Here is a 12,500-nt window from a genome sequence, read left to right on the forward strand (position 1 = left end):
GATCACCCCCCACGCCATCCGAGTGCAGACGCCACCGCGGCACATCCCCGGCGTCGTGGAAGTCACCCTGTCGTACAAGTCCAAGCAGTTCTGTAAAGGCGCTCCAGGGCGGTTTGTCTACACCGGTGAGTTCCTGTTTTCAGCTTTCACGGCAGCGTGGGGGGTGGCACCTTAGCGCTGCGTCGCTGGGCTCTGCGGTGAGGCTGGGCAAGCCCCGGGTGCACGGGCTGGGCTTCCTCAGGAGCACAGTGTCTGCGTCCCTGTCCGAGTGGGTGAGGCGCTGGGCCCCCGCGGGCCCCGTGGTCTTGGGCCTCTCCCATCTGTGACCCCCACCTTCTCACCTTCTCACCTGTCAAGCAAGGTGGTGGGGCTGTCAGTGATAAGTCACCCATCTCCATCGGGTGGTGCCCACGTGCCAGGCTGTGCCAGGGGCCTGCCCTGTGTGTGGCTGCCCCGCACTGTCGCTGTCGCTCAAATGCACAAGCTGAGACTCAGAGGTTAAGTCAGGTGCCCAAGGTCACACACCCTGTAAATGAGGGGCCTCCCGCGTAAGCCAGGGCTGTGCTCTGGGCCTGGGGTCTCATACCCTACAGTTTGCTGCTTCTGAAAGGGGATCCATGTTCCGCAAGGGTCTCGGGCAAACTCATGTCACCAGAGAAGGTCGCTTCTGAAGTTACACGTTTGTTACCTGAAAGGTGTCTTATACACTGCTTCCTACAAGAGTGCTTAGGTAACAGGATTTGTCGGAGGCTGCTATTTGGAAATGCCATAAATAAATGGAAGGCATGTTCACATTTTAATCTCTATCCTGGCCAAGTACAAAAAACGGTAATATTGGAGAAGTGTTTCTAATGCTGGACAGCACCTGCTGAGACCTGTGAGGGTAAAAGCGGCGAGGACCTGTCCTTCGGTACTTGTGGCCCTGATGTGTATCAGCGGTAAGGGCCACCTGGGGCCTGCGGCAGGAGCCTGGGCTGGGGCTGGGGGCTTCGACAATGCTCTGTCACCAGTGACGGGATACCCTGCAGCAGGCCTGGCCTCCTAGTGGGATGCAGGCCTCCCCACTGTTTATCAGGCAGGTGACATGCAGACCCAGGGTCCCTTCCACTTTGGGGTTTGAAGAGGGAGTAGAGGTTACTCACCAACCCCGTCTTTAGGAAGGACTGAGTGAGTGTGAAACGCAGCACGAAAATCCTGCTGGTGCCCACATTCTAGTGGACCCAGTATCACCTCAGGGCCAGCCTGGGCTGCCAGTGACCCTGGGTCCTCGATGGAGGAGGCTGTCAGCCCCTCAGTGCTCAGGGTCCCTCCACGTGGTCCAGGTGGGACAGGGGTACCTGCCCCCCACCAAGGGCTGCTTTTTCTCGGGGAGCAGCACACTCCCAGGAACCCAGGTTGCTGAAGAACCCAGAGCAGGGGCAGGTAGCAAAAAGCTATGGGTGCACGTCCCACCCACGCTGGGGTCTGGAGGCTCTTGGGTCCCGGTGGACCCAGAGGCTGAGATGAGAGGCCCCAGTGTATTAAAAAATACAGATCTGCAAAACGGGTTCTAAAGCTTGGAGCATTTGTATGCGCGTGTACATACCTGGCCAATGTGTGCGGGCCTCTGGAGTGGATCTCAGAACCCCCCCGAGCACGGAGGGCGGGTGGGTCTCGCTCAGCACCTCTCCTCGGGGCCCATCTCAGGCGTAAGCTGCAGCTGCGCCCGTAACACATTCAGGATGCTGTGCCCTGTTCACATGTGTCTCTGGGTGTCTGGTCTATGAACTTCAGGCTGTAGAGGCAGCAGGCGCCCTGCTGGGCTCTGTCTGGTGTTGGCCAGACGACCTGGGCGCCATGCTCAGCTCCCCGTGGGCTTTGAGGCGGTCCAGGAGAACTTAGGAGCTGTGTGACCCGTGGTGGGCGCCCAGCAGACGGTACCTCCTGCAGATGGTTACTGAGGTACAACTTCTGTTGGGCCCCAGTTTCCTCAGAGGCAGGGATGTGTGTTACGCACTCATGAGTCGTGCCGTGTGTCACGGGTCTTTCACATGACACATGTGTCCTGGGTTGCTTCACTAAGGTGAGCGTGTGTCTGTATGTGGCAACACTGACCTGGTCTGCGCAGAAACGGGTGAAGAAACCTCTTCTTTCCATATCAGACTCACCATCCTGGTTGAACTCTTTCGTGGGGGCCTTCAGTTGGCCCTTTGTCAGTCAGGTTTTTGCAGGTACAGGGTTGCTGATGGGGGGATGTGCAGGCTGTCGTGGGGAGTGGTGACCCTTTTCTGAGAAGACACGTGATGGCAGGAGGTTCTCTCTCCCCCCCCCCCCACCCCCACCCCCGCCCCCGCCTGTGTACTGCCGAGGATTCAGGCCCCCGGGCGGCAGAGGAAGGCCCTGGGCTCAGCATTGTGCATTGTGAACAAAGGCAGGTGTGTTTGGAAGATGAGGGGGCAAAAGGGGAGGGGCTGCCTGTCACTGGCCCAGGGGGTGTCACATGGGGAAGGCCTGCAGGGCGGCACTGTTTGAGGGGAGGGTGGCTGGGTGTCCCGACAGCATTCTGCAGCTCTTGGCCCTCCCGCTGGGCACAGATCTCCTCTCGGGGCGTCTGGTATGTTCTGTTCTGTCTCCTCCTCTAAGGGAAGGCGCTTGTCCCTGAGCTAGTTCCAGCTGCCACCCGCTCTCCAGAGGCCCGTCTTTCATTCCCACAGTGGACGTGGTGTCCACTCCAAGCTGATCGGGCTTCTTGGGCCACCAGTTAAGGATCCCGTATGCTCAAGGCTTTGGGATTTCCTCCATCAGGAGTTCTCCCACGAATGGGCCTTTCAATGAACCCATTCAGTGAGCTGGGCCTTTGCTAGCAGGAGGCTAATTTATTGCACCCCCCCACCCCAATCATTAACGGGAATATACATTTCAAACGCCGTGTAAGGGATATGGGGCCCTACACTCAGGGAGCAGAGGAAAGGTGGGGTCATAACCTGTCTGACCTGGAAGCTTCTGTCTGATTTGCATTGCCCTGAAATTGATGGGGACAATGAAGTAATGACTGGGAATTGCGCTCCCCCTGAAAACTGAGCCGGTCCTTCTGGACATCAGGACTCAGGAGCAGCCCCTGCAGGGGGGGCACCGTCCCCTGGGCATCTGGCCCCCATCAGTGTCCCCCAGCCCGCAGGCTGCTGGGACACCTCCCAGTGAACCTTCCCAGGAGCAGCCAGCCTCAGGATAATGAACCTGTGACAGAGGAGGGCCCCACCCGCCAGGGGCAGAAGGCCTAAATGATCTGTTTACGTGATCTGAGAAACACCAGGTTTTTCAGAACCAGACCCGATTAGTCAACCCAGAGTGGGCGTGCGCTGCCTGCTGCCCCAGCCCTGGGAAGGAGAGGCTGGCAAGCCCATCTATCCAGCCCCCTGGCCTGCTGCTTTCAACTACTATAAAGACACAATTACCTTGGGAAGTAGTGGCAGTTCAGTTGATTAGCACGGTGAATTAAAAGAATGAGTCACAAATGACATGTCCGGCCCTTTCATACTAGTCCTTTGTATTCCCACTGTGCCTCACCCCTGTTGTAAGAAGGTCAAAAATTAGAGAGAGAGAACAATTTTCAAGCGGCTAGCACTTAGGAGCAGAATTAACAACCACTCTGTATGTAATTGCCAGTTAATAGTAAATTGCCTTCTAGACTGTAAAATGCAATATATGCGGGTGGGCACCTAAAATTAAATTAATGAGATATTTGCTGCATTTAAAAGTGAATAGTGCAAATTAATAACTGAGTGCAATGCTTGTTTTAATATTTGTCTAATAGTGAGTGTATCATTTGCTTGTTTCAGAATAATTAAAATGGTCCCGGAATAGCCTACCTGAGAAACTCATGGTACAGGCAGATTGAACCGTTTCACATTCATAATTTCACCAGTAGAAACACATCCAATTGTTAAGAGCAATAAAAGAAATTATTTTTTAATTAGAATAGAAGCATTGGGGTGTTATTTGATTAAGACAAATAGGAATTTGCGTGCTTCTAAATGAAAGGATGCTAGAGCAAAAACAGCTTTTACGGACACGTTTCCGAGAGTGAGGCATTCTTGCACAGATATGTGTGTGACTGCTTTCTCTCAGTGCCCAGCTGGCAGCATGATTTCCTGTTGCACAAGAGAACCGAAGCTGGTGGGTGGTGACATGGTTTCCAGCAAGGTTCCCAGGATACCAGGTGGCTTGTAGATGGCTCCAACTGTGACCTCTTGGGCCCAGATCTTTGTTTGACCCACCCTCCGTTTAAGGATGTCTTTTGCTCAATGGAAGAAATGACCACAAATTACCCAGAGTCAACATGTCTGACACAGGCCAGACCCAGTTCCTAAGGAAGATACTGGCCGTCCAGGGTACACACGTCTCAGACGGTCGGGCACAGACAGAGCTTGACTGCTGAATGCACAGCCCAGGCTCAGCTCTGCAACGTAGTCCAACATGGGGACATAAAACGATTATTTTCTGCACGAAGACGTGCATTCAGTTTCAAGCTTATGAAATCATGACGCAACCAATTGCTAACAGTTTGTGTTCTTTCTGATACAGTATTTATGTTTTTTGCTTTTTTAAAAAAGTCAGATTGTGCCTCACATGGGCGACTTGTCAAAGGGGAGACAACCTGTCCTCAGGTGCTGTCCTGGCGCCCGTGGGGCGACAGTTTCCTTGCCCATGGCCACTCCATGTCCTTGGCGGCTGCCACCATTTAACCCCCACTTCACTTCACCCCTTGAAAAGCGCTCATGTTTCTGAAGTGTCTTAAGGATCTTCTGTGTGCATTCAGATGTGATTCTGTCAACAGCACAGTGACACACTGTACCGTCAATAGTGCGTTCGACCGCTGCCAGCACCGCGAGCTGTCTCCCAGGCCAGCGCTCTTCAAACAAATTACTTGTACCCACACAGCAAATGGTCCCTAATTGCCTCCCACAAATCATACTGTTTTTACTATGCTAAACTAAATGCTAATTAACGCCTTCCCTTAAATGTGAACCACCTGATCATTTCGATTACATGTTTCCAACCACATATGTGGACACGATGGAGAAACAAATATTTCAATCACGGGTCCTAGCATTGGGGGAAGCTTCCCACCAGTTCAGCCAGTTCCTCCTGGGCCCCCCATCCGGCCGGGCCCGTGAGGTCCCCCAGTGCTCGGTGGCTCCCTGTCCAGTCCTCTGCAGTGGGCACTCTGTGGCCACACCGTATCACTTGTTTCAACTCTCCATCTGGCAGGTGTCAGTAGGAGTCCATGTCCCCTGGAGGGTAGATACCTTGGCTTTGATATGAGGTTAATCATGGGGAGGCAGAGGGTGGGACGTGGCCCTCTCTAGACCTGTCCAAACTCGGAGAGCTGGCAGTTACCCAGATGGCACAGAACTTGACAGCAGTGTTTTTCCTCCCAACACGGCTCCACCTTGGCTCTTGTCATGTGTCTGCACTGGCGAGAGAGGGCGAATTCTCCCCGTCGGCTGGGATAGTGTGCAGGTCTGGGAGTGGAGTCAGGCTGGCCGTCTTTGGGGTCGCTTGTGGGCTCCTTTGGGCCACAGAGGAAGGCAGGACACGCACCTGGTATCCTGTGTGGCACGATATTAGGCCAAATAACAATCAGTTCATCTGCCAGCGTGCTAAGTGGGTGTTGGGCGTGCACACCCAGCAACGTACCCCTGTGAAGAGTGGTGCCGCGAGGGTTCCTGGGGTCACCGCTGTCCTCTTCCCCCTCCACCCCCGTCTCAAAGGAGGCTGGGAGAATGAGACACACCGTTTGTGCTATTGCACAAGTAGACGATTTGTCCTAATCAGTGACACCCATTTACTAGAATTGCTTAAAATGAACTATACCTCATACAGAAATCGCACATTTAGAGAGTTCCATTCATCATCTGAAAATTGAGGCCAGTAAACTTTTCTGCTCCTCCAGTGGGATCATAGGCACGCATCAAAATGTTAAAAATGATTGGTGAGAGGGAGCTGTCACCCATTTATCAAGGAAAAGAACATTATTTGCTAATTTCCCAACCAGGCTGGTGACAGGGTGCTTCGTCTTTGGACCCACGGTGACCAGCATGGCCTTTTTGTTATTAGTACAAGTCAAGTGCTTTTGGGCAGTTGCTAACAAGACACATTTGTCTGTCATCAGAGGGGCTTTGGTTGTTTTCCAAGTGGCTGTGACCAAAGTCTGCGCCCTGCGCCCCGATGGCTGCACTTTCCGGGGCCGCGCTCACCCGGGAGGAGAAACCAACTGATAAATCACAAAGTTTCCACGTCAAGGTGAAGGTATCGACTCTCTGGCACCAAACCTGACAAAATGTAGCAGAGAGGACACAGCCATTCATCTTCCCCAAAGGACAAAAGGGTCATCAGGTTTCACTCTGTGACTGTCGAGGGTGGGGGCGCGGGCCTGGTCCTCTGCTACTAAGCCTCCCCCACCCCCCAGCATGGGCAGGGCCCCCGGCCGCCCTGCCCCACCCTCCCAGGAGGCCCAGGGAGCACAGTCACACAGAGGGTGGGCTCACAAGCTGGACTTTGGCTGTGAGTTTCTGGTTGGTCAGGGTGTACGCCTCACTTCTGAGAGTTGTGGGAAGGCGGGCAACGAATGAATGAAACACAACAACATGATAGGGATCCACTGAAGTGCAGGGTGAAGCTGGGCTAACGAGGTGTTAAAAGGGAAATCGCACTGATCACCCTGGTGAGAACTCCCCCAGCTCGGGCAGCGTTAGCACCAGCATGTCCTTGGAGGCCCTTACGGAAGCGTGTGGCTCTCCTGAGCCAGAGGACAAGAGCTGGATCACGCTGTGGCCCTAGAAGAATAGGAGCGAGAACTGAGCATCACTGTTTGTCCCTGCTGACTAGCCACCTGTGCCCCAGGCCCCTCCCACCAGCTGCATGGGGCTGGACGAGCGGACATGCATGGTGTTTCGCTGGACTTCAGGGGTGACTCCCGCTCTCATGTGAAACCTTGACTTTTGGGGGCGTCTTTAGACCTGTCTGGATACATTTGCTGTAGGCCTAGGCTTAGATCTCAAAAGCTCAAGCTGAGGAAAAGTACGTTTAAAAAATTGCCCTTCGAATCAGTTGAATCTTTTTTATTTGATGTAGAAAATGCAAAATTTTAACTTTCTTAGGGTGGTTTGTCTATAAAACAACAACAAAATGGGAGGCCATTAGTCAGTAATGTGGACTGTTTGCTACATAAAAAAAAAAAAAAAAGTTTTCAAATGCTGTTAATGAGCATATGGAATAACTTGGTCCATCGGGGACCTGGGTGCGTGGGCTGTGGCACATGTGCTCTGGAAAATCCGTTACAGAGTGTGTAAGATTTTAAATACAGACGCTGCCATAGAGACAGTGGGCTGTGCAGGTCTTGGTACATGTAGGTATAAACCGTCTTTGGGGGACGTCCCCTAAAGGTGCAGCCTGGCCGTGGGTCATCGTTTCTCGTTCCCTTCCACATGCCACCCTTCCCTGCCCTCAACGGGTAGCCCTTCCTTACATCTTCTCCACGTGGAAATCCTACTTCCTGACAAAGTGAGCTCGGTCAGGTGGCCCCCACCCCTGGCATCTGATGGTCAGTAGGGAATCGAGGAGGCTGGACGTGGGGTGATTCTGCCGGATCCCTTCTCCATCTTCTCACCCGCTTTGTTCCCTCAGAAGGCCCTGCCCCAACCCCCTGGCCCTTCCTGTCTGAGCCCTGAGGATGGGGGGCTGGTGGCCTGCAGTGCACACTGCTCCCCAGTCTCCTGAGCGCATGTTCCCGGAACTGGTTACCAGCCAGGCTTTAGCCTTGATAATTCCTCCCAGCCGGTTTTGAAGACCACCTCAGTGTTTTGTGAAATGAATGTGTCCCCACGTCACATATGTGTCCCCAGGTCACACATAAGGGTGACCTCCCACGTCACCCTTAGGGTCTGCTAGACTGGGCTGGCGAGCAGGTGTCCGAGCCATAGGGTGCAGCTCCTGGGATTCGTGCGGCTGAGGGACAGTCACAGGTGGCCTAATGACCACGACGTCCTTGGCGTTGGGCTACAGTGTGTCCCACAGTGAAGATTAGATTGGCCTCGTGTGCTGTGGTCAGTTAAAATGGAGCTTACTTCAAAGGTTGGCTTGTTTTAATACCACGAAAGTAAGGTACACACCTGTGGGGGGTGGTCCCCACACTAGAATTCTTCCTTCACGGTCCCAGCAACCGTGGCCCGGGTGAGCTCTGTCGCCATGTGAGACACTGGCACCCCCGTGCCACCCACAGGCCCCTGCCTCTCTCACTGCCCCGAATTCTGTGGCCACGTGTGTCCCTCACTGTCAGGAATGCTCTGTATGACGGGCGTGGCATCATAGGATGTGGTGTGGAAGCTTACAGTCACCGTGATTTGGAATTCCCCCATGGTTTCCGGTGTTCAGTTTTTATCTGGTGCCCACCTGGGCCAAGTGCTCAGCTGGCACTGCAGGCGATCGGAAGAGGAGGGGCCGCCTGGGGCCTGTAGGTGCTCGGGTAGGCGGCGCTCAGCCGTGGCTCCTCCCCAGGGGCAGCCTGGGTCTGGGCTGCACAACTGCATTATGCCCCAGCTGGCTCGAGGTCTTAGGGGAACGAAACAGGACAGAGAAAAGGCGTTAATAAAATAGTCACGAAAGGTGCGAAGAGGGACGGCTGAGGGCCCGTGGGATTTTGTAGGACGGAGGCTCCTGGGGGATGATGTGGAGGTGGCTGGGCAGGCTGTGCCCTGGGCGTCCAGCTGTGGCACGGGGCAGGAGCGTCCCAGGCAGAGGGAAGAGCATGGGGCAGTCGGGGTGGGGGGGAGCCGGCAGGGCTCCAGGGATGGGAAGGGAGGCTGTTCCCGGCCACAGAGGCCTTCTGATGCCAACACACTTTGGGGTTTGGGGGCCCCCCTGTGTGGAAGTAGGGCTGTTGTACAGGAGACACATCATCCAGAGTCTGTGCTCAGACTGTGGTTTGGGGATTCTGGCATTTACATTAGTCTTGGCAAGTTGCCGTTAAAGGCTCTGCCTGAGAGCATTCCTTTTCTTCTTTACTCAGCCTGGAAAACCAGGAGTTAAAAATGCCTCCGTGAAGATTGAAAAGGGCAGTAGTGTTGGGAAGCCATGTCCTACCATGTTTCCCTGAAAATAAGACCTAGCCAGACAATCAGCTCTAATGTGTCTTTTGGAGCAAAAATTAATATAAGACCCAGTATTTATTATATATTATATTATTTTATATTGTATTATATTATTATATTATATTATATTATTATATTATATTATTATATTATATTATTATATTATATTGTACCGGGTCTTATAATATATAAGATCTGGTCTTATATTATAGTAAAATATGACCGGGTCTTACATTAATTTTTGCTCCAAAAGACGCGTTAGACCTGATTGTCTGGCTAGGTCTTATTTTTGGGGAAACACGCTCTGTCCTGCCTGGGAGTCTGCTTCTTCGGCCCACCCCTCCCCTATGGCGGGGTCTGTCTCGTTTACTTTCTCGGGGCCTCTGTGCCTTTACACAAATGGCTGAAGCACCTTTAGCGCCAGATGGCCTCCCCTCAGCATAGGTGTAGCAGGAACATAGATTCTACTTCAGGTTAGAGATGTTCCTTTCACTTAAAATTTTTGTTTTAGTTCAGATTTAACTCATGAAGCATAAAATCACCTAAGGTGTACAATGGCTTGGTTTTTAGTGTGTTCACAATGGTGTGCAGGCATGACTCTAATTGAAGGACGTTCTCATCACACAGCGAGGACGCCTGTTTGCGTTAGCAGTCACTGCATTCCCTGGCTCCCCTCCCCGACCCCAGGCAGCCATACTTCTACTTCCGTCCCTGTGCATTGGCCCCTCTGGGCGGTTCCTATACATGAACCGCACGTGTGTGGGCGCTTGATGGGCTTCGTTTCACTCAGCAGGTTTCCAGATTCTCCCACGTTGTAGCTGCATCAGAGCTTCATCCCTTTGTACGGCCGCATAGATTCCCTCGCAGGGGTAAGACCCCATTTTGTTTTTCCAGTTGTCAGTGGATGGGTACTTGGTGTTACGAGTAGTGCCTTACAAGACATTTGTGAACAAGTGTTTGTGTAGACATGTGAGAAATGTTGCGTTCACTTGGGCTTCTCAGAATCAAAAACACTGTGATACCTTCTACACTGGCCTGGTATTTTCAAGAAGCCCCGCAGTCATGACTCATGGTTTCTGAGCACCTACTGTGCGTCTGCGCTGAGTAGGGCAGGTGTGTGACACAGGGTGACAGCCCCACCTTCAAGGAGGAGGGCAGAGCCCTGAGCAAGCGAATGGATGTCCTGGGAAGTGCATCCATGGGTGGGGGGGGGGGGCTGCAGCTTTGGGAACACGGGAGGGAGGGGGTCTTTCCATGGCAGGGACATCTCAGTCTTGGGAGGGGGTTGAGCTTTCAGAGCTCCTTTTGTCACTTACTTCTGAGCAGAGATTTTACACTGGGTTAGTGTGCAACAAAGCCACTGCCCGGTGGTTCTCCGCAGCGCGTTATGTTGCCTACTGGGTTTGAAGTCCCCTCCTCCCCAAGATGCCTGAGTGTTAATGATGCTTGATTTTTCTCTCTTAGAAAGAGGGTAACATTAGGTAGCACGTGACTTCATTATGTTCAGGATGACTTTATTCACTAGTTTCCCTTTCCCCTTTGCTCACAGGCCCTTTTGTGCAGACAGGTAGCATTTGCCTTGGGGTGGGGGTTGCCAACAGCACGGGGTGACCAGGCCACTTCACACCTCAGGGCTGCACTGTGGGGAGTCTGTCTTGGGGTCCCCGTCCCTGGGTGACGCCTCAGATGTGCCATGTGACCTCGGTTCCCTTAGCTGCTGGGCTGGGTGTGTAGACGTACTTTCGACATGACTATAAAAGCCGCGATCCACTGCATTCTGGGAGGTATGTAAACAGAATTGTTTGAATGCAATCCAGTAGTTGTCAACGAGGGTATTATTTTGGTAACAAGGAAGATGAGCTGTCCCCTTTTCTGTGTTTGGTGTCACATCACAATGCCGCCATCCGCTGATGAATGGAAGTGGGTCCCTGTGCACAGGCCGGGTTGGTCTGCCGTGTGAATACCAGAGCAGCATTCGCAGTACCACGGAGGAGGGCCTGGTTTCCAGTCACACATCCCGTGCTGCGCTTTCCCACCCTTCCACGTCTTGGTCACAGAAAATGCCCTTTGCTTAGCGGGTTGGAAGGGCTTCCAGGGTAACTATGGTGTGAAACAGAGGCTGACCTTGGGCAGGTCTGAGTCACTCCCGTTGACACTGGGGCCCCCCCACGAGGACGCTGGAAAGCCAAGTCACTTCGATGAGGGCAACGCAGGGTGAGCAGCTTGGTGTCGAAGAACAGGGACCCCCCCCCCCCCCAAGACTTCTGGTCTGTTCCCGCCCAGTGGCGAGGCTGCCCTTGGCCAACCGGGAAGCCAGGCTGGCTATGGAGGCAGCCATCTGGGGAGTGGTGCAGACCTGTGTGGCCTTTGTGTTTCCCATGCACGCCACAATGCCTGGCTCACCCTGCCGAGTTCTGTGATTGAAATTCATTGCCAAATTTATTGAGAAATTAATGAGAAAAGCTGCAAAGTATTGACTTTGAGAGGAAAACACAACTCATCTTGAATGAGGAGGAAAATGCAGCAATAATTTAGCCACTATTGATCTGGCCCTGTCCATGTATTGACCTTCATTTTACAATATTAATTTGCACCTGCAATCGGCTGCAAAGGGAACCGATTTCATTTCGTGGCCGCGTTAATGTGCAAAGCATTAGGTGCTCTTAAGTGGGGGTGTTACACATCGTGTCGGGAAGGCAGATTTTTTTTTTCTATTTTTGCTTGTTACTGAAATAGACTAGAAATTAATTTTTTTGTCGGACAAAATATGAAAGCAAAAACCCATCTAAGATGTGGCCCTCCTCTCGGCGGCACAGGCCGCGTTTCATCGTGAGGAGCCGTCAGCTGCCTGAAACTCCAGCCACCTCTCATCATCATGCCCGGATCAGTTCAAAGTTCATGAAATTTCTATGAGCATTGATCTTGCCCCATTGATTTTTTTTCCAGCAGATCTTTGAAATTTTAATTTCCCGAGCATCTGAATTTCTTATAGATGAAATGCACTTGGAGGAGACAGTTGATGATAAAGTGGAGAACTTAGCATCATTTTAAAGCCTAAAAAAAGGGAGAAAAAACAGGCCTTTGCAGACTGTGTGCCGTGTTTCTGAAGCGGCATGATAGAGGGGCTTTCATGGGGTGGGGTGTTCCGATGGAGTAAATACCAATTTTGTCTTCAGCGGCCACACATTTTTAATGCAACTTTTTATACAGTCATTTTTGAAAGAAAAGCTATCTGGAGAAACAGCGGGACAGAGGAACGTTCTTCACTGCGCAATCATTTGCTCACAGCGGTGTTTATCACCTGGTCAAGTTCACCTAGTTACTTATCAGTGGGACATTTAATAACCTCAAGGTGATATAATTGCTATT

At 52.4% G+C, this 12,500-nt stretch overlaps 1 protein-coding gene across 6 annotated transcripts in view; it reads left to right on the top strand.

Moving 5' to 3' along the window:
- Positions 1-12,500, top strand: part of EBF3 (EBF transcription factor 3) — a 118,415-nt gene that overhangs the window by 87,932 nt on the left and 17,983 nt on the right. For all 6 annotated transcript variants that reach the window (XM_081075401.1, XM_081075403.1, XM_081075402.1 and 3 more), the window contains exon 10: positions 1-125. This exon is cut by the window's left edge and continues 2 nt beyond it. In XM_081075401.1, coding sequence (XP_080931527.1) covers positions 1-125 — 125 coding nt within the window. The remainder of the gene's footprint in view (positions 126-12,500) is intronic.

Source organism: Rhinolophus hipposideros, assembly GCF_964194185.1.
Source record: "Rhinolophus hipposideros genome assembly, chromosome: 15".
Lineage (NCBI taxonomy): Eukaryota > Metazoa > Chordata > Mammalia > Chiroptera > Rhinolophidae > Rhinolophus > Rhinolophus hipposideros.